We start from the raw sequence: 26029 nt of genomic DNA on the forward strand, positions 1-26029 counted from the left end.
TAAGCGTGTATACTATACGTGTTTGTTCCTTCTTCTCTTGTGCGCAGGCTATAGCTTAATTACTTCCAATAAACGCAGTTATATCGAATCAATGACCGATACAAATTTAGATATTAGGATTATTTAAACAAGAGATTAAAAACTAAAAAGTATTGTTTTTATACTGCATATGTACATATGCAATATGAACGACAGTTTGTGTAATAATATGTACCCCTCTTCTTAGTTTACTTTTGTATATTTTGCGACATTTGATATTAATTTTATGAGCAACGTACTTACACTTTATCTTTGTAATTAAATGTGAAATGAAAGAAAAGAAATGACATGAGAAAAGGAAATTCGATGTACGAGTATATACGAATTGACGGAATTAAAATTTAACGCTATATTTAAATAGAAGACGTGAAATATCTTGTCATCTTAAAATAACTTCCTAATAATCATTCCTATTCTTTTACATAAAAACATTTTTCGACTGTAACTTAAGAAAAATGTCTGCTAACGTGAAACGTGCCAGAAAAAATTAACAACTTCCATTAAATTGGCAAATTTCTCATTAATATCGTAAAACTCGCGTTTACAAAGATCAGATCAGTGTACATAATATACAAAACAAATGCAGAATATATAAATATAGCACATACGTTCTGAATTATATTCGAATTGGGCAGGGTAACCAAGTGAAAATATGTAAATTTCACGATGTGTAATGTACACTTTATCGAACTTGTAAGTAGTGTAGAAATAGAATATTTTACACGTAACAAAATATACAAACGACAATACACAAGTTAAATTATTTGTTAGATCCATGTATAACAAGCATAGTACAAAAGTGTTTTAGCTTTATGTACTGGTAATTATGAGAAATACCAACTTAATAGATGTATTTGGTATGTACCTAGTTAAGAAAACAATAAATTATTCTGAACAGATAAAGCGTTTAGTAGCTTGTAAAGTATGAATTTTCGAAAACGTAAGTATTTTATATCTAAGTAGTTAAGAAACGCGAGCAAGGGAAATCAAACAAAGGAACAAAGTTTTTTTGTTTAAAAATATTTAATTTGTTGTTCTATTATCCGAGGTTAGAAGCGATAATGTACAAAATCTGAATAAATAAGATTCCTCAATATTATTGAATTTTAATTCTAGGGTAAAGTAATATATCCGCATATTTTATTTATATACAATATGTATAAATAATGATGTGATTTGACTAATTTTGTTGAAAGAATATTTGTACTTTTTACGTAAAACTTCAGTCTTTTACAAACTTTCTTGTAATTAATAAACCAGTAAACACAATATTAATAAAATCTATTAAAATTATAAACAAACTCATAAGTTTTAATTTTAGTCCTTAAAGGTTGAAATATTTTGCCCCAATGTCGAGACACTTGTTTCAATCCAAAACATTACTATACTGAATCGATAATGTTGCATGTGCCACGAAAATGATGATAGTGTCAGATAACTTGTTGTGAAACGAAAAAGCATTGCATGTACATTTCTGTTGTTTTGTTGACCATGAGTTTGATGATCTTTTAAACTTGCCCACAGCTAAGAAATCAAACAGTATATCTAAACGAAATTAATTTCAAATTATTTTTTAGGTTCTAAGCTTTTATCTAATCTTTCAGAAGTTGCAAAATTTATTCCACAAGAGTCTTTTTTATCATAACCAAGTACACATCTTAAAACCATTTAAGTCTTCCTTAGTAATTTCTTCTTATCTTCAATAGTAACGAAAATAATTTAGATGAACGTTTTAAAATTGACACCCTGTATATTAAAAATAAAAGATATATTTTCTTCATAATTGGATAGGCTTTTTACAATGGCAATGTACAAATATCAAAATTGCAATTATACTATATAACATATGTATATATATAAGCTTCACATTTAAACACAAGATTCTTTATTATATTTTTTTAATACCAATATTTTAATAATTATAACAAGGGTTTTTTAACAAGAGATGTATAACATTGTATACAAATTTTCAAAAACCTATAGATAATTTCAGTTATGCTCTTGCATCATTAATTGTTGATGGAACTCTTACCTCAATTCCATCTAGTTCCTTAGACATTACTATTTGACAGCCTAGCCGTGACCTGAAATTAAATATTATATAACTGAATATGTCAATAAATATATTTATTGCTATACAAATTAATACTAATACACAATAAGATTTCTATTTATCCATTTGAAAATCAACATTGTAAATATGCTAATTCCAACATAGATTCGTAATGATTATAGGGTCATAAATAAAAAACTATGAAAATTTATTATAATTTCAGTTTCGTAGTATTCAGAGATAGCGATTTGAAATTCTACATTGAGATGCAGATTTCGAAATACCCAATACTAACCTGTTTTTACATAAATTTACAAAGAAAAATTCACTTTATAAAATATTAAAAGGTAATAGAATTAATAATGTGAATGATTTGATACTGATTATTATGAACTCACGTATCTGTTAATTCATATGCTAAGTCCAACATGTCTAATTTTCTTCATCTGTTGGTTTGTCAGGAAGTGCATCATAAACTTCTTTCGAAAATATTAAATGGCACGTACTACAAGTTAATGTTCCTTCACAAGCACCTATATCAATTATATTTTAATATTACAACATACTTATATAATAAAGTATCAAAAGTTAAAAATAATAAGAATATTAAACTCGATAAAAATGAAAATTTTCAAATATTTTCTACCTCAAAATTATTTATTTTAAATTAAGTAAATTATGCTTCTTTAAAACATACCATATCCATCTAAATCAATTTCATTATTTACTACTATGTCTAATATAGTATCTCCAACTTTCCCTTTTGCTTTGATTCTCTCTCCACTTGCTTTAACAAACGTTATATTTACTCTGAAAATAATATTTATGAAAGATAAAAATTATCTCAATATAATTATTTTCCTTATTTTTTGTGTTTCTTCAATTAATCTTCTCTTAATTATACCTTAATTATATGTATCACTTATGATAATAGAAATAATTTAAAAATAAGATATACTTGTCTTAATAATACATAAATAAAATTCGTATATCATATATTTATAACAGTGTTATATTTTTAGTTGTTCACTGTCAATGTTGTTCTTATTAATACTATGTTATTTTTCTAGATGTTATACTCCTACAAAGAGAAAAATTTCTTAGACATTATTATTAGCATTATTATTTTGACACCAATTTTATATTGGAAGGTAAGTACTGAAATTCTATTAAAAAAAGAAGGAAAGCACAAGAAAATTTGTATCACTTACTCTTGTTTTTCTGAAAGTGGTTGCGTGGTCGATATTCCTCTTGTTGCCTGCAAAAAGGGTAACGTTGTGTTGCTTGTATATTTTGAATAATTTGATGCAATACCGAGAATTGATCTCGAAAATTTTTGTAATTGATTTACTAACGCCATTCCACTGTCATAAATATCATGAGTATGGGACACCCTGACCGAACATCAGATAAGTATTGCGGAAAATATCAATTGTAGATCAATTGTACTTTGTACAGAAACTTTCACGGCATTCTTCGGCTGCTATACTGCCGACGTTCCTTTACTGTGATAGGTTATAAAACGGTTCCTAACACAAGTGACGTATCTCTACCGGACACGTGCTCTTCGGGCCACACGTTTTATGATACAAGACCAGCAAAATGATCAATATGTAATTTTACATATCTTACATTTTTTCCAAATGAAATATTGTTTTTATTAAACGTTTAAAACCTCAGGCAACATTTATTTCATCTGATTTCAGTTTTACAAATATATATCTATAATACATATCTGTATAAATTACGGTCTGGTTATATCAAACAGGGACCGACACTCGCTAGGGAAAACTGCCCAAAAATTGAATCGTAAAAACCAATATGAAAGACAACAAATTTCTCGTTCTGCGGAACAAATAGAAATGAGCAGAGTATCTTTATCTTTATCTGAGACATTCAAAGCGTATCACGCATACGCTAAACCTGAAGAAAACTTTCTTGTCTTCCATGTTCATTTTTCCCTTTTCATTTCCATATAGAAGAAACCATATAGAGGTTTCTTCTATATTTATTTATATGTTCGTGATTGATGCTATTGACAACATACAACTAAGGGGAAATACGAATAGTAATAAATAGATGTATAATTCATTATGCAATTTTATAGAATTAAATCTTATTTATCTTCAGATATAAAAACTATATTTACCAGCTGAAACACTAACGCATATGCAGTATAATATAATCTACTTAACAATCTCGTTTTAGTTATAATATGTGATTAATTCTTTTGCTATTTCGCTATAAACAGTTTTTTGTGCATACAATATTTTTTTATAGTATTCTAATATATTGTTAGATATTGTAAAGAAAGTAAAATACAGTTATTGAAGTGTGGGAACATTCAATGTTAACCTTGCTTCAAAAAAATAATCTTTCGAATGAATGGGGAATAGATTTTTAGTATTATAGTTGGTATAATGTCATCATTGTTTACAATGTGTTAGAGTTAAAGAAATGAGACAAATTAATATTTCAGAAGCAAATTCAATATTTAAATGATGTTATTTTAAAATGGCAGATGATATGAATGTTCTTTTTATACGAGGAAATGGAAACGTATGTATGGTAATGGAAACGTAATGGTTTTAACATTATTTTAGTACAAGATCTTAGCATAATAGTAATTAACAGTATCCATTACCTTTTAGTCAATTTTTGAAAAATGACATATATGATAATTTGCAATAGTTTGATAATAAAATACTTGTATCGATATTAATAACGTATAATTTGCTATCTCAAAAGGATACAGACACAGCCAATGATAATGTTTGGGACGATAGTGCATTAATAGAAGCATATGATAAAGCAATAAATTTAGCAAAAGAAGAAGTTATCAAGCGAATGGGAATGGATGTTGGAAATTCTCAACCGAAAGAAAACCTACAAAATCTTAAGCAGCCTAAACACGCAAGTAAATTACACAAGGTTGTGATTTTGATAGAATATTACAAATTTGATACAGAATATTATTAAATATATTGATTAAGAAGCAAATTATTTTATTTTGCTATTTACTTATATTTATTTGTATACACATCTTTTCTCTATAGAAATGGATCATAGGAGCACCTTGTCGTGCAATATACTCAGAGGATGGAGAAATTTATGAAGCTATAATATCAAAAATTTACGAAAACAATGGCACGTGTGTTGTAAAATTTGTAGGTAATACCTTTAGCATGATGGTTATGTCAATTAAGAAATGTACTAAAAATACATATATATATGAAGTAAAGGCTTTCGCATAGTCTATCACAGTGTCATTCAGCAGGTTCTTAACACGGCAGGAGTACCTGTCAATGTCTATGGAGAGACCCGTGGGATATAGGGTCATGAACCATAAACATGCATGTTACTTATTGTTCATTATTAGCTGCTTGGAATATAATTCTCCTCATTAGACGAGTGATTATTACTACATATATCAAGGCAAACATTTATACATATACATTTATGCACGGGAAATTCTAGTACATTGCCTGTAAGGACAGTAACTGAATGTCACTCAGCCATTCTATTAAATGACAAAAATTTCTTTTACTCTGTGTTTAGGCTATGGTAATACAGAGAAAGTCGAGTTGAGTTCTCTTTTAGAATCAGAAGGTTTGCAAAGTCAAATAGCACAACAAAAGAAAGCTTTGGAAGAGAAATTCAATGAAGAGAACGACGAGACTTGTGAGACTAATTTTTCTACAAATGTAAATTCGAAAAAATATAATGTAGAAAAAATGGATTGTGAACATCACTTCATATCGGGACCATCTTTCAATTCGATGACTGATATAATGCCACCTGCACCTCCTTTACCACCACAATTAATGGCCGAGTAAGTAAAATTTAAAAATTCTAATGAAATGCTGAATACTTCTAATATTAATAAGTAATTTGGAATAAGTTTAACATTTTATTTGGAAAAAAAAAAATACGAAATTTTAATGAAATGTACTAGATTACCAGATAATGATACAGACGCACTTTCAAGTATGTTGATGTCATGGTATATTAGTGGTTTTCACACAGGTAATTATTTCATATAAGTATTTTATTGTATATTAAATTTTCAATGGACTATGTTATTTCTTTTGTAGGTTATTATCATGGTTTGAAACAAGCAAGAAACAATCAAGAGAACAGGAAGAAGTGTTGATTATATCAATTTTTTCAATAACAATATAACGATAATATAAGATATAATAAAATATAAAACTCATTGTATTTATTTACTTCAATTATTTGAAATAAAGAACAGCTTTATTTTCATATAAGACTTTATTTTTTTAAAAATAATTACTAAGATAAGAAAAACTAAAAAACATATTTTTGATAAAATACACTCACATATATATGTCGGGTTATCATTAGGATTTAAGGCGCGTAATGATCCTTCGTTTGAATTAGCCATTGTTTTACGAAACAGAGAATATATTTACGCGAATAAACAAGATTTTACAAAATATTATGAATAATGAGTTTAATAAATAATAAGATTAACAAACGATAAGTTTAACTAATAATTAGATTAAAGATTAATAAGTTTAACGAACAATAAGAGGAACGAATAATATGTCTTACGAATAATGAATTTAACGTATAATGAGATTAACGATCGATAGGTTTCACGAATAATGAATTTAATTAACGCTATTAACAATGTTCCGGGGTTCAAACGAATCCACGGTCAACGGGATAACTCTTTACTATGTGTAGAATAATTTTAAACACAGAATACAATTGCTGAGACACTCGGTAAATTGCTCGATGTATCACTTTCCAAGGCGATCACACTAATGAATATCTGATGAAAATCTTTTTCGCTATCCGACTGCATTTGTTTGTTATATGCTCGCTGGAAACATCGAGAAGGTTCCAATCGTTGTTGCTAGGCAATTTCTGTCAAAAGTTTGTTGTATACTCTTTGGAAACATCGAGAAAGATTCAAACGCCGTTACTAGGCAGTTTCTGTCTGGAGATTGATTCCTAATACAACGTGTGTCCCATTATATCGACATCTCTAAAGTACAATTCTATGCGATTTCTAGGGAGAACAATACAACCGATCCACACCTTCGTCAGGCAAAACGTTTATCCCGTGACCGTGGCTACGTTCGGCGACCAGTTGTCACCTCGAACTCACTTTCGCTTTCACAAATATCAAACAATTACAAATGACAATTGCTTAATTACAGTTATGATAAAATCTAGGCTAAAGCATTAGAAGGCTTCCTCAAAATTGCAAAGGGAAGGCTCCGGTTTTCCTTTCATCTCCGACATATATAATACAAGGATATAATACAACCGAACATTTTAAACTTAGCCTATAGCGTGTGCGCGCACACACACGCACGCACACACACATGACACACACGACACACATGCGCGCATACACACATGCGCGCATACACACATGCACACACATGCGAATGATTTCTCGAACGATAATCCATTTATTTATATTTTTCAATATCTGTCATTACGATTGCGTATTTATTTGTTCCGCGTATCATATTTATCTATTTGCATAACTGTAGGTGACATTTTTTTTAACAATTTTGCTAATATTTCATAACTTTTTAATTCATATTTCAAAGTGGTAACAGGTGTTTCTTTCTTTTCAAGTCTCCTCCATATCGGGCTTATTTCTAGTAGCCACGCTTGCTTACAAAGCAATTTTATATCTGCACAAGAATATCTTTCAGTACATTTTACTATGTGGTTTACAATATCTGTATTTTCTAATAAGTGGTTGCTAAGGTATAATTTGAATATACCAAGTCGAGCAACTTCATTGGGTAATGATACGTATATTTGCTTTTCGAGACGCCTGAGTAAAGCTGCATCAATGCCCCTAATAACATATTTACAATAAATATTATCGTTCTATTATACTAATAATAATGAAGGAATACTTCAAACAACACAATAACATATTTGGAATTTGGAGAAATATTACGATATTTTCTACTTAGAAAACATTGAAATAACGTGATATACGTACCAAGGGGAATTAGTTGTAGCCAGAAGAACTACATTAGAATTCTCATTAGACACTAATCCATCCAATCTAGAAAGAAGTTCTGATCTGAATCTCTTTGCAGGTTCAGACAATATACAGTCTCCTTTATTTGTGGCGATCCAGTCAATCTCGTCGATAAAAATAATTGTAGGCGAATGACTATAGGCAAGTTCAAATAAAACCTGTTCAGTTTAACAAATGTATTATTCATTAAATATTATATTCGAAATTCCTTAAATTCATTGCCTCATCGCGAATATGATATCATTTCGTTTTCCAAACAACTATTCTATTTATATATAAATGACGAAAAATAAAATCAAATCTTTTTATACCTAGAATCTCTCCTTCATAGACAAAGGAACAAAGAAACTTACATAGACAAAGCAACTTACACGTATATACTTCTCGGAATCGCCTCTCCATTTGCTGACCAATCAGCTGGCAGTTATGTTAAAAAAGGTGCAATGGCATTCTGTCGCGACTGCCTTCGCTAACATCGTTTTCCCTGTTTTGTATATTTCTTGTAAACACGTACAGAAATGAAAAGAATGCGAGTATCTTACCTGTACCAGGTGGGCCGTACAGCAAAATACCTTTCCAGGGGGAAAACGGGCCATCAAAAAAGATAGGATACTTAAGGGGATACACAACGGCCTCCTTAACAGCGGTTTTACATTCTTCTAGGCCTATAACGTCATCCCAATGTACATTTAATTTGTTTACTACGATCTCCTGTGACCTGAGGATACAAAGATATACAAAGATAAGATACAAAGATATACAAAGATAAAATGGCATCTTCTCTATATTAAGTAAGCGTTACGTAATTTGATATTTGAAGCGTTACCGAAATCACGTCATCGTCGATATACGTTGGACGATTTATCGACGGGAATTTTATCGTTTAAAAGCTTTACGATACGTATATTAATCGAAAATAACTTACGCATGAGACGTCCTCAGCAATCTTTCGTAATTCCGGATTATCTGAATAAAGCTTTTCAATGCATTTCAATATCTTCGATTGCATGGATTGTTCCATTGGGACGTTAAATAGCTCTTCTGATGAACGTCCATCACTCTCATTGGGGAATATTGACGTCACTGTCATTGCGAGATTAATATGATTCGTATTGTCATCAGTTATCTTCTGCTGTAGATTCGTCTCTTTCACAGGCTCACTTCTCGCTTGTTTACTAAAAGATTTGGCTTTTGTCTCAATACTTCTACAAACACTGGATCATATTGTAATACGATACGTTGAATTTGATACGTTGAATACGATACCGTTGAATAGGATACACGTTGAATACCGTTTAAGTTTAATATCGTTAAATAATTTAAATTCTTACGTTTTGCTTGCATTTGTCACTTCCCTCGTCATTTCCCTTCCAGTTATTTTCTTACACAATATGGGATATTTTTGAAATTTCATCTTGTAATAATTTTCATACTCTGCAACGATAATTTCCAAATCGATGTTGTCGCAGACCCGATGTTCGGGAGACAGACGAGCTTCCCGGAATAATACATCGCTAATGTCTATATACCTAAAAAAATGTAGTTTTTAATTAATTATAGTTTTTAACTGATTAAAAATATTTTTCGCAATGACTGAACACTATAAGATAACCATCAAACAACTGTTTTATCTCTAGGTAAGACGGGCAAAAGAATGTATTTACTATATAAATCCTCGAAGATAATTTCTTGTCTTCTGCTCTTTAATTTCCAATTTTTAGATGGATAAGAATAATTTGAATTTATATTTCATATATTTGTTTATAACTAGTTAATCTACATTATCGATTGAGTTATTCTTAACTACTGAATTACCGATGTCGAATTTTCAAATTTGGTTTCGCCTTCTCTTTCCACGATGTCCACTGATTTCTATTTCGATTGGTCACTGACACTATTCAAGAGAATTGGAACTAGGAATATATTTTAATTATAATATACTCACCCATTGTGTTCCAAATAATCACATACAAGGTATAATATGTTGCGATGACGTTCCGAAATACGACTCTCCTCCTAATATAATTATTTTTTCATTACAATAATATAAGTTTTTTCATGTAATTTTTTGTTACATTTGCGAATTCAACGAGTTACACATGATTTTTCATGAAACACGAACGTTAAAAATATTTGATACAGCCTAATTATAAAAATTGTTAGAAGCAAAAGTCATAGATACTATGTGCGAGTATCGCATGAAACGAACAGCTATTAAGAGAACTGCAGCAATATTACAAATCAAATAACAAAACACACACGTCTGTGACGTGGAAATTCTAAAATCTAAAATCTAAAATCTAAAATCTAAAATCTAAAATCTAAAATCTAAAATCTAGAATATTCCTTACCTTTTTTCGCAGATTATAAAATATCTTATTCATACTACCTTGCATCGATAAATCACCGTTCATAGTGACACTTTCAAATCGCCTATCGTTTCTCAATGGATACGAGAATTTCCGTTTATTACTTTAAAAACAACCCGTCCATTACGTTTCTCTTAAAAAATTCTTTCAACTCCGTTGAAAACCGTGCATCAAACAAGAGACAAACGATTTGTTGCCATGGAAATGTTTGGTTCACACATAAGCAACGCACAAATATAATGATAGAATAGCTGAGTGTGTGTACTGTATAGTAAGATGGATGCAACATGGAAATAGAAAGAGAACACCATGTATAGATACTTCCTGTCCTTGTTTAATCAGGCATGCACACTAGTGGACACTGACGCTGCTCGTATACCGCTGTTACATATTTCCTGTACAAGCGCGCGTCATTAGACAAGGACGGAACATCCTCTCTCTACTTCTCTATCGCGTTTTTAGTTCGCTCACGCGCTCTGTACTTATATCTATTACATTTCCACCATAAGCAGCGGCCGTGCAGTGACTTACAAAAGTTCCGAACGGTTCCATCCTGGGCGGACGGTTAATTGCGTTCGGTACTTCGAGACAGGAAGGTGAGTACAGAATCGCTCCTCTTAGTACTCTTATTAGAAGTGTTATCATCGAATATAAGTTTTTTCAATAAATTCTTATCGTTTTACAATCTTTCTAGAATACAATGACGTCAGCAATCGATCATTTTCGCGAATTTATTGTAAATTAATTGGGGGAATATCTGGAGTTCTTTATCGGTTTCGACTGTAAAATCAGCAACTATTCGAATTTTTCATTCATAATTGTGACGTTTTCGACTCTTCCGTTGCCAAGACCCCCTTGAGAGATTTTTGGCACGTTCCATCACCCTTGTTAAACGAGTGCACATTGGTGGATATATTGATTTTAAAAACCAATACGTGAACGAGGTTTATTATCTCACTGGAACAAAGAAATCCGTTTTATTCGCGAATTTTCCGTGTTTCTTCTTAATTTTCGTGAGTGTCTGGTGCGGAGCATTATTTGAATGAACTTTTCATCGTTCAGATTATATTTCGTTTAAAAAGATTGAAATTGATGTCGAGAAGAAATGAAACAAGGTGCTCGGGCATTCCATCGTTTCCCGGGGAAAGAGAAATATGAAAAAAACGGTCGTTCTTCCTTCTGCCATTTTCGTCCATTACCAAAATGGTATGACCCAAATGTCCCGGGCCGTGAATCAATCAAGCGAATTTTGAATAATTTTTGAATAATATCCAGTTAATAATTTGTGAAACAAATTAATTTCATTTTATTGTTGGAAACAAATTAGTTGGATTTTTCTTTCTTTAGCAGTTTTCGCCGGAGTTGACCTGACGTGCTACTTCAGTTTCCATCTTCGCTTCTCGAAACTTCCAACGTCCTTGGTGTTGGAGTCTCCTTGTCTAGGTGAGTACATAGCTTCTAGATACTCGTCGCTGTTCATCCTTACGAGCCTCTCGAGCTTTAGTTGTCAATTGTTATCGTTAAAGGAAGAGAAGCTCGCGACAGATGTTATCGAACAAATCGTTTCTTCTCGAAAAGTTCGAACTTGTTCGTTGCGTTTGAATATATATAGACGGACGCCATTTTTCATGACATCTTCATGATTTGTCATGTCGTGAGTATAGCTTCTGACTACCACATGTTTGTGATTTAACCACTTGTGAAATTTGACCACTATACCGTGATAGAAAAATATTTCCAATGAATTATAAATATTTTACATTGTGAATTATAAATATTTGTTACAAATTATATCGTACTTGAGGTGAAAATGAACCATATATCTGCTTATGGAATACGAGGTAGTAAATCATTCGAAACATAATAACGATTAATTAAACACATATACAATAACGTTTACGAATGAATATTGCGAATTATTGTATGGCTTTAATGCGGTATTTAATGTTTTGATTGCGGTCTTTGAAATGGTATCATAGGTGCTGATATAATATCGCGCGAAAAAGGAAAGACCAGTGGTTAATATTGCAGGTGCACCAGTGCGTTGCGCTCGTCGGGGGTGGTTTTGACGCCGGTGCCGAGGAGAGACGCAGAACGTGTTCGATCGACCCGCGAACGTAGCCCGTGCTCATACTGCGACAGAGTTCGTTTCAGTTAGGCTCAGTCGCTGTTTGTCCGTCGACAGCGTATAGTCGCGTCGGCCTACGATTCCTTTTTTCTTCTTGTTTCTTGCGAACTCTCTCGCAACAGCCGTTCTATACGTACGCCGCCAGTATATCGCGTGATCATCGTTCCCGTTGCTTCCCTTACCCTCTCACGTCCTTCGAAGAAGACCACCCTTTGGTTTTTCCTTGTTTGGAGGGAATTCATCGCTCGGACACATGGACTGCGAAGCACGAGGGTTGATCGAGGCATCAGCGTGATGTACTTTTCAGGTTTCATATTTTCTCTATGATACTTTCTAAGGAGAATTTGAAAGATATACATTTTTAGGAAATAAAGGTTTTTATGGAGTCATCGATAGGTTAGAATTTAATTAACTCTCTTATAACAGGTATTCCAATTTTTTAATATATAAATTTAGTTTCCTCTATGGTGTTAGAGAACACAATGCGGGCATTTTATGATATAACGAATATATTCGTATATATTTTAGTTTATTCATTCGTCAAATTTCCCTAGTAGGCCGGCCTGCAGCTCACATGCAGCACTTAGTAAAAATTTGTTTTGTTAGAGGTTGGCCATTCTTCTTGCTATAAGAATATCGTGAAGTCATATCATATGATAAAGCACCTTCTGAAAGCTAGATGCTCGATAACGAGCCTAATGATTCTCGGTAGTTTGTAATGTCAAGCTTTGAATTGGCGAGATCGCTCTGCTGTCAAACGGCCGTCCAGCGGCGACCACATTCTTTAACCACGTTCAAGGGGTATATCACGCTACAGAAACCATCAAAGGGTTTGCAAGTTAGTTGCCTTTTAGAAGTGGGGCAGTTGGTTGTTACATGTAATCCGTAGTTGCTGGCTGTTCTCCTTAGTCGCCATACATCATAGAGACGACAGTTATAGTCGCCAGTTGTCCTTGCTAATGGTTGCTTGTTGTCGCTAGTTAGTTCTCGTTATCGTTATGTATTCCATCAATCACGCGAAATTTAACGTATGGGAATTTATTCTTCTTTATTCTTTCTGTAGGGAGATTTTTTAAGACGAGGAAAATATAGAATATTTTAAGACGACGGTAAGGTTTGAATTTAAGTAACTGTTTTATGATACAACAAAGTGGAAAGACGATTTAATTTTATAAAGTTTAGGGTAATTTTTTAAAAAACTTCGAATTTAAAAGATTCAAATAGATATCTTAAACGTAATTAAACCCTCCATATCGTAAGAAATTAAATGAAACTGCGCAACAAAGTTGATACATTTAATGTATTATTTTAAACATTTATTTAAAAACATTTATTTAAAATTTAAGTGTAGGCGTCGACGCGCGCGCGCCATTCGAAGCATTTGTCAGTTCGTTACATCTGCGGTAAAAGTTGTAACTACGAAGAAGCTTAACATATGGTGCGTCTCAAGACGACAGTAAAAAGTATTAAGAGATTTTTCGAGATTTTTTCTTTTAAGTTTCCAAGTACTTTTTCTATTTAACTTCTTTTTTTTTTTTTTGTTGCATTTTCTAACAATATTCGATAAATAGAGACGAAATATGACAGTTCTTAGTTCGGGGATTTATTGGTTCGAAAGTTACTTGAAAAGTGTTTCTGGAGTTCGTGCGGTTAATACTTTTAAACTTTTACCGAGTACGACTTATTCCGTATGGCTGGACAAATCTTTGTTGATACTGTAAGCGTAACTGTAAGCGTCCGGATATTGTCTTGTGGAGATAGAAAAATACACGAAGTATTGATTGAACTACATATTTTTTTAATTCTTTTTTAATTCTTTTAGTTCTTCATATATTGATAATAAAACGATATTCCGCTACTTTGAGCACAATATAGTAATGTTTAAATAAATAATAAAATTTACGCATTTCGTCTTCATGCGTCGATAAGAAAATGCAAAAAAAGTTAAAGAAAGATGATGCGCAGACGCGAAGTTTAGTCAGCAATAATATTTAAAACCTCTAAAATATATTGTACACATTTATTTGCAAATAAGCTCAATGAAATTGAACTGTAACTGTGTTTCCAATAATGTCTTCGATGTATTGCTCGCCATTATGTCGGATTAACAGCTCTAAGTGATCGACCTTAATCACTAAATGTCGGCCGTGATTCAGTGGTATAGCTTTACATATGACGGACATCGCAGGCGCTTGTAAGACGTCCATTGTGAAACGTTTCCAATAGCACCGTTTATGCACCGTTTATGTGATGGTGAAATCTGAATATATATATCGCTGAAATATATATCGCTTATCACTTGAGTCTGACACGATCGTTTTTAAATAGAATCACAATTTTTTATTCTTTACAAAATCAGTCTTTAAAGATTATGTGCAAATAAAATAGATAAATAGATAAATGGTTGTAGAAACTTATAAAACAGATATTACAAGTATATCTAAATAAATGATATATTTATAAATTGTAATATTTGATCTAAAGTTTAAATAAATAAAAGAGATACTCGTGACTTACAATAAACGTATTTTTTTTTTCAATTTTTAAACAAAGCAAAAGTGGATAACAATTTTTCAAAATGTAAAAATCAACACAATGGTTGGTTTCTTTAATTAATCAATAACGTTTAAAGTTAATTAATGTCCAGAGTGGTTTGTACATTTTGTATTTCGCCGTATTTCAACGTTCGATGTGTAAATAGAACTTGATGCCTGAAATATCGAAAAAATAATTAAATCCGATCGTTCCGTCGAATTTGCAAATTGTATACTCGTGTAAAATCGAGTGCGCTTGTGTATGCTGATACGAAAAGTGGTAGTATATTTTTCTTTTTTCGATTATCGTTATCACTTTTTGTGTGGAAAAATTAATTCCGTGAAATGGAAGTGCAATCAATACGGCTTATCACGAAATAATAGCACAACGACGGTACATATTGGTATTGACGTCAGCTTCACAAAATTTCCCGAGTATCGCGGTCGACTATTTGGGTTAAGAATTCATTTTCAAGGTTCTACAAGCACGAGTATCTTATGGATATGAAATTTTCAGTGTACATTTTAATAACCATATTCCATATTGCATGCTGCGGTCCAAGAAAAATCCGCAGTTAATATTCTGCTAATCCCTGCTGCTTTTAAAGACCATAAGTAGTCGTCCGTAAGGTTTAAAAGATTTCGAGTAGATTTGTATTACGTATTTTATCTTCTAATTTTTAAAGAGAGGATCGTGTTTAATTAATTGAAAATGACGAAACTGTAATGGGACATTATTATCAAATATTAAACGTGGTTCCATTGGGTACTTTTATGGTCTTTGCGAGATATATATGCATTATACGTTGCTATTGGCAACGCGTAGCGATGAACGATGGAGAGCAATACCTTCGTTATCTCGTCTCGGTTGTGTACATATCAGTAATGCACAGTACTCGTACTAAATATCTTACAAATTCCATACAGATTTTCAGATTAGTTTCGAATAATACCAACACGACCATGATAGTCACAGTACAGTATTAAATGGTGCCACTATGCATAATACACTCTTAAAATGTTTCTACAAATATATTTGTCCGAATATTTTTGTCAGCTACTATATCCTAACCACGATTTATTAAACAATATATAGATTTAAAAAAGAATATATAACGACATTACTTGTTTAGGCTAGATTGGTTTAACTTGTATAGTTTTAGTAACTGTGTAAGATCAAACAAGAACTTATCGTTAGTTTGGCGAGATTTGATTACACGAAGCAACATAATTGCTTTGAAACTCAGGACAGAAAACAATGTCAACCGGTAGACGCGTTTGTCTGGTGAACGTGTAACGCGTGAATAATAGATAGCGACAATCACGCGAACGCTAGTTACAGCTGACTTGGCTTACATTGTAGCATTCAAACTAGAGTATACGAGCCGTAAGCACTATTGAAAGTTCAAAGGCCGACTAGTGAGCTTCATCCTATCTCATTTTTTAATCAGGCGATGGATCGACGAATCGTATTGATTTCGAGGATTATTATAGTTCTGTGGAAATTTTAAAGCGCGGTTTGTCTAATCTTGTCTCGTTAGCTACAGACTCTTTGGCGAGCAGCCTGAAACTTGATCCAGTTTCGAGAAAATGAAAAATTCGTTTCTTCTCTTTGCTTCCCTGTTCCTTCTTTCCTCCTTTTTCCCTTTTTACATCGCGTTAAGACCCGTTAAATAATATTGACTGCCGTGGACGCTGGCTGAGAAGTGCACTTTATAACTAGCTTTAAAATCACTGACGTCGATGAGGACAAAGGTAAGTTAGAGGGTCATTTATCTGAGCTGGTGTTATTCGACCTGAACTCTGCAGCTTTTCACAGTTTCTTTCGTTTTTCTTTTAAGAGCAGAGATGTTAACTGGTCTCTTGTTACGTGTAAGAAAGTACGTGTATGTACTAAAGCTTATTTATCACCAATTGGTTGCTCAAAGTCGAGATATACATACCTATATTATATTAATACGTTACAGAAGATTACGCGTTAGTTAGCTTATGAGAATTTATAGTGTGTCACAGATCACAAAAGCAGAATGACTACTTTTTTCATAAACGATATATGTATATGAATTGAAAGTTTAACTATTACGTCACATACTTCTCTCGATAAACGTCGTCGAGTGCATATTGTTAAAGAATATTAGCCATTTGAATTCAATAGTTTCGAAGATACTAATGCTTCTGTGAAGTTTTTGCAGGCTGTTAATTTTTTATTCAGATACTACAAATTTTAAATAACTTCGATTAGAAATAAAAATCACATTACATTAACGCGTAGAATGTAACGTAACGTAGATAATGTAAATATAAATTATATTACAAGGAAACAATACGGTAATTGTAGGTAATGTGAAACATTCTGGTTAAAATTGCATCCTTTGAAGGCTAGGACACACAGTACTTACGAAGTAGATTAAGTAGCAAATGGGGTACTTAAGAAAATTCATGTTGTCATTGTTTAATAAACATCTTCAGCTAATAGCTTTCTGCAAAAGCTGGTTTAAGTTATGCTAGCTTATTCCTTATTAATTGCAATTATATTGTTCGTATCTCCTAGAGGATTAACAATCCATTTTTATAATGGATAATAAAAGTAAATTCCTATTAGGTTGTCCCAAGTTTCTTTCGCTTTATAAAGAAATGACAGTTATGTTATTCTATATTATTTTATATTAAATTGGAAAAGTGCTAAAATATTTGATAAAAATGTTAAGAAATTCTGATATTGATTTAAGCGTATCGATTTATCTGCTCTTCATATTTGATCAAACAGAAATTGTTAATTATGATTTCCACTTAAAAGCGGATTGCATATTATGAGGATAAATTATCAAATTCATCTCTAATATACACATTAGAGAATCATTCATAGCCGTAATCCTGTTTACCGCTAACATTCCTGGTACTCAATCATTCATTAGGAGACTGCTCTAGCCGCACAGAATACACCTGTAAATAATTAATCGCCATTAATATTCCATCGACTTTTGAAAATCCCTCATGTGATCTATTTCATGCGATGAGAATATGTATAAATTGAGATTGCGATCGACCATCCTCAGTCGGATAAATCGAGTGATTCAAATTATAGCACAAAAAAAAGTTAAAACTAGTTACATTATCTTTTTCAATTTTTATGTATTATTTGGCGGAAGAAACTTTGGTAATTAGTAAGTAAAGTTCACCTCCTTAATGTTAATGATTTTAATATGTTATTAAGCTCAAAGTTCTAAGGAATTTTCTATATATATATACATATACATAACTGTGTGCGTATATATATAATATACGTATAACAGCCAAAGTTCAGCTCTCAAGTGTACGCAAAACTTTTATGTTCATTTTACGCTATACCAGTATGTTTCATGAATTTGTTTGCTAACAGTATCGAAACAAATAACAAGCAGAGGACGAGCTATTCATGAATTGTTTTGCCAGCGTGTACGCTCCCAATATTTTCTATTTGAGAAAACATACTTGTTGCTATTGCAACTACAAATATTTTTACAGTCGACGCTTTTGCCGTGAATCATTGGCTAACATGTAAAATCGAGAAAAAACATGGTTTATTGTGATGGAAATGTGGAAAACCGCAAAACCGATATAGAAGGGAAAATAAAGGAAAGGAAGGTAGGGATAAGTAGAAGCTTGGGGCCAAGTTTAATTCACTGAAACCGAGCTGCTTGTATTATCACAAAACAAAATTGCCAGTACGTCATTTCCGTACTCTCGTCCTCGCGAAAATGGTTTTGCTCGTGAAGAAAAAAACGAAGAGACAGGGAAGAGAGGAAAAAGCAAACGGAGAGCGCTTTTAAAAAGCTGGCGAACCGTGTGTTACCACAACGAGACACGCGGTGCTATTTGTCGCTTTAAATTGTGTCGCAACTCGTTTTTGAGATCTTTGCCAGGGATGCGTTAAAACACGCTGCAAATATATTTCTGGCTTTTCTGGGGTTTAACTGAAATATGACAAATAACGTTGTAAAACATATGTACTTATGACTTACAGAGTAATTGAGTGTACAAAATATAATAGCCAGCGATTTAGGGCTTTAAAAGATCAAAAGAAAAGAAAAGAAAAGAAAAGAAAAGAAAAGAAAAGAAAAGAAAAGAAAAGAAAAGAAAAGAAAAGAAAAGAAAAGAAAAGAAAAGAAAAGAAAAGAAAAGAAAAGAAAAGAAAAGAAAAGAAAAGAAAAGAAAAGAAAAGAAAAGAAAAGAAAAGAAGAAAGATAATATGTTGCGGCAGTTTAAGTCGATCTAAGAAAATAGATAACGGGAGGGGGGGGGGGGGAGGGCAAAGCTAGTTAATCTGGAAAGAATCCAAGCGTCAATTTCAAGCATTTACAGAGAATCAAGCGGGCTGGTTAAGGTCGTGAGTTGAGCAATTATCCCGCGTTAGGTTCAATCAGGTTAGTCCCACGCGAAATTGATCCAACCATGCGAAAACGAGTGTATTCTGATTTCTGTTGCAGATACTTTTGGATTATTTGTTTCCGCTTGTCATCGAAATTTTTTACCAACAATGAACGTGTACGTGAAAGCACTCATAATTGCGGTAATCATAATAGTGTCGGTTCTTCTTTATATTTTCCAGTTTGTAAAGATTGGTAAGTTGATACTGATTAATTATGCGATCGAAATCCTATATAATGGCTACAAAAAATATTTGCATCATTATTCTCGTTTCCTAATGAATCGCTGTTTTAATCAAGTTTTATATTGCATCAAATTTCTGTAGTTACACGAAAGTACTAAATTATAGAAAACTTGATATACACGGATTTAATTAATTGATAAATTAGCCAATATATAGGCATTATTATTTATTATATTATATATTATAGGCATTATATATTAGTAATGTATATATACACTTTTGAATTTTAGCCTTCTTAGCCTTCTATTCTTATATCCTTTAAACGTGATTTCAAGCTACAAGCTACTTTAACTCAAATAGCTCGATTTCAAGTTCTAACGTATACTGTAAAGCACACTTGCGAAGTGAAACAGTAAACACGATATGAAAACTCTCTCCCCAGTAAGAAATCGAATATCCAATTTCAATCGTGCTTCATCGATGAAGCATCAATGCTACGTAAAAGCATCGTGGCAGCCGCAATGCGGATCCGTTGAACAAAAATTTCCTGGCGCGATCGTTTTCGTAACGCTATTAGCCGTTTCAGTATCAGGGATGTTTTAAAAATCCGTATCGGATTGTACCATGAAGCGCAATAGCGCTTCGTTTATTTATTTACGAGAAGTGCCGATCAACTCGATTGCACTGCTCTTTTTTTTTTGTCGAAACATACCGTTCAACGCGTTCACGCTTCACTTCATCAGCTATATCAGAAACGTTACACTAAAGAGTCAAAAGGTTGCCAAATATTCGTGCTTTACCTTTTGTTTGTGTGACGTTCTGTAATTGGTTTTCCAATTCAAGAGGTAATTTATACATTAGTTTTTTCTTTATTTGGTTTACGATTATTTGAAAGAAAAGTAATTACGAGAGGAAACTCTGATAGACTAGCGGCAAGCTACGTTCGGAACCGAGCGCGTTGTGAATTGACAATCGTAACCAAACATCGCGACACAGTTCGCCACACTACGTGTACAGCATGATCACGCTGAGTGGCGTTGAAACGGTTAACGTAACTGCGCGTACGACCGTCGAATGGCAAAGATATTGAAGCTGAGAATCGTTTTCAGATGTTACAAACAGCTGTGTTGACTTTCAAGGAGAAACCATTCGACATGATCTTACGTTTGAGCCGGGACCTTCGGTTTGCAGTTTCTGCACCTGCTATAATTCGAGGCTGAAGTGGTGCCAGTCGATCGTATGCAACCCGCCCGTAGTGAGTATATGCTGATTACTTAAACACTTAACACAACCAGAGAGAAACTAAAGCACACCGTTAACGCTTGCACGCTGGTCGTTAAAGCACATGCTACGCGAACAGGGTACACAGCGATTCATCTAACTTGCCTTGAATTACTTTTACAAAGAGAAACATGGACAGGAATAATTTTTTGTTACGAGTCGTTTAATTTATTCGTTCGTTAGAACGATTGGTCTGACAAATTCAAAGTCTTGTTCCGTATAAATATTTTTAAACAAGCACGTCATAAGCTTTGTATATTTTTTTTATCGCAACGAAACTGTTCAGAGAAATGTTGAAATTATTAATTACAAAAGAAGGCATTTACGTTGTAAAAATGTTAGCGAAAACATTTGTGAAAAAGTTACTTTGTTATAAATTCTACAAAAAGAAATATTGAAAATCACGCGCCATTTATTCAGTTGCACGTATGAAAAGTATTTTGCATTCGCGCAAAAGAATCCCTTAAGGATACATATTTTATAATAATTGGAGTGTCAAAGTTATTACGCGGATTGGCGTATACGTGCCTTTTAATGAAACTAGGTTATTCATTTGTTATTCGTTCCTAACTTTCAACTTTATGATTTTTGCGGAATAAAATTTTATATTCCGGTTCAGTTTATAAATGATTCATTTTGAATTTAATAAAATTAGAGTTACAGCAGTGCAATTTAATAAAGAACAAATAATCATTTGTACTTTATTAAAATGTTCTTTTAGCGTCTCGTTTTAATATTTCTCTAATAATATTTTGTTAACCGTTATATTTAAATGAAGGTTTTCAAAGCAGAGACGTACTTTAACGTAGGAAATGGACGTACATTTATAATGAGAATTCAGAAGCAAAAATATTTCATACAAAAATAAATATTCCCCATGTAAATAGGTGTAAATAGCTACGTTATGACTTTTATATGTATCTAACGTTTTTCCATGCAAGCTAACGTATATTTGCTTCTTCGCTTCTGAGTAGTAAAACCTGGCATTCATGCGGCTGATAGGTAGTTACGCGCTGACAACGAAAAACATAAAATGAATAAAAAGCATGAGCCATCCTATAAAAAAAAATAAAGCTGCTTTTATCTTTCATTATATATTCGTCAGAATATTGTTAATAAATATTTAAGTTCAGATTTCAGCTTAAATAAATGCATAGGATTGGACATTTATTTATATATGTATCTGTGAACGCTTTTTGACATAAAATTTTTATAACGACTAAAATGACATATTCCGATATTAAATTAATTTGATGAGAATAAAAACTGAATTTTTTAAACGAGATTTTGTATGAAGTTACATTTATTGGGAAAAATTCATTCTTTTATAATATGATAAAACGAGACTCATAGTCTGTATAAATCATTTCATGGAATATTATGTGTATGTACATGTGTTCTACGCTTTTATTATAAAAATGCTAAATGAACATAACGATCAAACGCATCGACAAATGCATTGAACATATCGATTGTTATTTTGAAAAATTGATTATCTTTTATTTGTTTCGAACTACAAATTGATTGAGACATTCGTGTTTGCTAAATTGCGAATTTAACGCAATGAAGTCGTCTGAATCCCTTGCGAGCATGTAAATATAGCGTCGAATTAACAGGTCAATTACTTGAGGTTGGAACTGAAAGAAAGAGAAAGATGGAGGAGGTCTTGCCTTTGAATGCTGGACACTTCTAAAGCCCACAGTTCGCTGAAATTGCCAGAGAATTCAATTAAATGGCAAATTAAACCATTGAACTGAATCTGTTTCCAATCGTGAGCTTGGAGGTTCTACCCTTTGAATTTTTAAACCAGTCACCCTTCTTTTGTACGTATGGTAACGAATATAATTCATAAACTAATGAAGTGTGTAATTCAATTGAAAGCTCTTTTCACTGAATCCAGTTTAGACTAAGAAAAATGATATAATAACGAAATTATCAATTTACAATTTATAGAGCGTATACTTTATTCGAAAGTGAAGTTTATTACTGCAAATATTAGTTGGCTATTTATAGCCTGTTTGAAAAGGTGATTTAATTTCGATTGATTTTCGATAAGTTTTTGTTGGTTTACTCAGGTTAATTAATCTCCAATAAAATAGAAATACCAATCCGGTAGTATAATTGCTTTCTTGCTTATTACCTTTTTACTAATTAGCGATGCACGATTCCAGACCAGTAAATATTTTTCCATCGGGAGAAGTCAGGTCGAGAGATGCAAGATTTATACGCTCGTTCTGTCAGTTATCCCAGTGTCTGTTACGCGATAGAAAATGAACGAACTGAATAATAAATGCATTATCGGCATGAAGATTGCTTGATGTAGGCCACCGCTTTTTTTTCTATCCTTCCGATACCATTTTTCTTTTTTTTTCTTCTTTTTTTTCTTTTTTTTTTCTTTTTTTTTTTCTTTTTTTTTCTTTTTTTTTCTTTTTTTGCGAAACACTTTGCTAGTCGTGAGAAGCAGCAATTCGGTAATACGAGCGGTAATACGAGCGGTAATACGAGACAAAGCGATTCAGAACTCGAATTCATTTGTTGGAACGACGCCATGGGCAAAAGTAGATAATGGAAAACTTTCTTCCAAAGACCATTTGATAGCGCCGACGTAATCAAGAGTGTGACGATATTGCCAGAGACGTTTCTGCAAATAGAAGACTAACTTATTTGCGAATTGCCGTAACACGATTGCCGCTGGTAGTATGGTTAGTAATCGCTTTATTGAATTTTCGCTTGATGTGACATCGTCGAGAGTTTCTAGCGAAATTCTTCTCCCTGTAAAACTATGTTTCTACAGCAATGGCTGTAATTTTCGAGTTACCGTTTGCGAAGAAATCTTTTTCTTTGTTACGTGTAATAGATTATTTTTAAGTTTTAAGTTTTAAATTACATTGGTAACCTTCTATAATTTATTACTCGAAGGTGGTAATTTTTTCTTAAATAGTTTGTTTTTCCTATAATTTATTATAATATATTTTACTACAGAATCCTCAAAAACATGATGTATGTATATATATCCTGAAATATTATCAGTCTATTGTCAAGTTATAGAACATTATGGAAATTGCCAATTAAAGTCATAAAAAACAAAAAATAAGGAAGTTCGTTAAAATATGTGATTTTCCAATCAAGATATAGAATTTATTCGAGTAATATAGATTACGGTAGAGATGGTGACGGTAACAATGAGTGGACTGATTCTTCGTGCGAAAACAAATTGGAAGCGCAGAGCGATGTATTGTTTCAGCGAATATCGATTTTAAAGCACGGTTTTAAAGTACGTGTGCGTTTGACTAGGTGTGTTAATTAATATTGCTGTCTGATTTTCGATATGTAAATACAATATCTACATATCTTTAAACTTATGATAATTGAACTAACAATTATTTTAAATTTAAATTAAACATGATAATTGAACTAACAATTTTTTTAAATTTAAATTAATATTTATCCTTTTAAATGCAACAATTTTTTTTAATAATAACTTCACGCGTAAGTCAGCTGCGCACATATTTGATCGTTCTTTAAAGCTTGAATCTCTGCGAAGAGAAAAAATCTTTCAACCAACAAGAACTGGTTCTACGTTTTCTATCCATTTCCTTCCAGATAAATCTCTCTATCTAAAATCCTTATTTCCGTATTTCCTTGAAAAGGTTAAAGTCGTTTTGTATAAAATCCAACGTAGAGAAGAAGGAAGATCCGCAAAAGATTCTTTCAGCTTTACCTATGTTTGAGCTCGAATCAAAGCAATCCTATTCCCAATAGGGTGACTATGCGTTTAACTTCTCATAGAATCTCTCTGATTCCGTGTGATACCTTCGGTGTTTTTGAAGTATGTAATTGATGTCGTAACGTCGACGCTTTGCAGTGCGAATTCAATTTTGAGTTGCAATTTCCCTGTTTGCGTGGCAAAAGCATAAAATCGATAAACACGTTTTCTTTGCCGATGGCGCACTGTAAATATAAATATTTGAATAAATATCGCGAATTTCATGTTGCTAAAAGATTTATACTATTTATTCGTAAATAACTGTTGGATATGTTTAAGTTGAAACCACTGCATTAGGTCTTTTTTCTTGTTTAAAATTATTTGTATTGGTAAATTGAATGAAAGTTCTAACATGTAATTTGTTCTTCTCTTATAAATAGTTTACGGAGGATAAAGCGTGGGTAACTCACGACTGTCGCGATCATGACACTATACATACCTATGTATAGCACGTATACTAAGCTAACTAAAATAGCAAGTCAGAGAAATGGAAACTTAGGAAAATCTAAAGGAAGATAAAACGTTCGAGCCTTGCCAGGAATATAAGATGCTAAGTAATCTTCCTAAGTAATCTCCTCCAGCTTTTTCTAGTTTGATCAATAATTATTAGTACATGTTAGGAAAATAAATAGAATTTTTGTTCTCAAGCGAGGTATAATTTAAATTTTGTATGTACACAAAAATGTTAAATATCTGTAATAAACATGGTATAATCAATTTTTTTACATAAAATTATATTGTATAGGCTATTGTTATTTAAACATTTTAAATTGGATGAAGGAAAAAAATGACGCAAATAAAACGTAGGACATTTTAATTAAAGAGACTAATATAGAGATTTATCTACTTAACTGTGATTAAATCATCTCCACTTAACGCTCTACCTCTTCTATTAATTATGCTTCGTTAAACTATGATTACAGAGGATGGGTTTTTTGATAAAATGACATTCTGACAAATATATATAGATCGATATATATATAGATATAGATAGACAAATATATAGATTCTTACAACAGTAGTTATGAATGAACAGTAGTTATTGTATCAATTCCGTTCTTCAGAAGCTTCATTTGTGAAAAGACAATTCGCCAGAATATGGATTCACTGTAGTTATAGCTGTAGGATTTCAATCTAGTTGACAGACTTGCTTTACGTAGAGAATATCTGTCTCTTGTTCTACCTTATCGCGATTCTCTCCTCATCTTATACGCTTTGTCGAGCA

The 26029-nt window shown here is 32.3% G+C and overlaps 1 protein-coding gene, 1 long non-coding RNA gene and 2 pseudogenes across 6 annotated transcripts; 2 read left to right on the forward strand and 2 right to left on the reverse strand.

The window, feature by feature from the left end:
• Positions 1 to 1788: 1788 nt before the first annotated feature.
• Positions 1789 to 3590, reverse strand: LOC126878162 (adrenodoxin-like protein 2, mitochondrial; annotated as a pseudogene).
• Positions 3051 to 6363, forward strand: LOC126878154 (survival of motor neuron protein-like). 5 transcript variants are annotated; one of them, XM_050640706.1, is made up of 6 exons: positions 4197 to 4651; positions 4841 to 5023; positions 5149 to 5263; positions 5651 to 5924; positions 6048 to 6118; positions 6187 to 6363. In XM_050640706.1, the coding sequence occupies exons 1-6, from the start codon at positions 4607 to 4609 to the stop codon at positions 6243 to 6245; spliced, it is 747 nt and encodes a 248-aa protein (XP_050496663.1). In that variant the 5' UTR covers positions 4197 to 4606; the 3' UTR covers positions 6246 to 6363. The 5 variants fall into 5 exon arrangements, with proteins under 5 accessions (XP_050496659.1, XP_050496662.1, XP_050496663.1 ...); XM_050640703.1 differs by lacking the exons at positions 6048 to 6118; positions 6187 to 6363 and having other exon boundaries at positions 4197 to 4503; positions 4572 to 4660; positions 5651 to 5943; XM_050640704.1 differs by lacking the exons at positions 6048 to 6118; positions 6187 to 6363 and having other exon boundaries at positions 4200 to 4503; positions 4572 to 4651; positions 5651 to 5943.
• Positions 6364 to 7541: 1178 nt separating this feature from the next.
• Positions 7542 to 10564, reverse strand: LOC126878126 (katanin p60 ATPase-containing subunit A-like 2; annotated as a pseudogene).
• Positions 10565 to 20852: 10288 nt separating this feature from the next.
• On the forward strand, positions 20853 to 23467 carry LOC126878176 (uncharacterized). The gene is made up of 2 exons (XR_007695573.1): positions 20853 to 21012; positions 22655 to 23467. It is a non-coding gene; the product is annotated as an uncharacterized LOC126878176 (long non-coding RNA).
• The last annotated feature ends 2562 nt before the right edge of the window (positions 23468 to 26029 follow it).

The sequence above is a fragment of the Bombus huntii genome, chromosome 2 (assembly GCF_024542735.1).
Source record: "Bombus huntii isolate Logan2020A chromosome 2, iyBomHunt1.1, whole genome shotgun sequence".
NCBI classification, from domain to species: Eukaryota; Metazoa; Arthropoda; class Insecta; order Hymenoptera; family Apidae; genus Bombus; species Bombus huntii.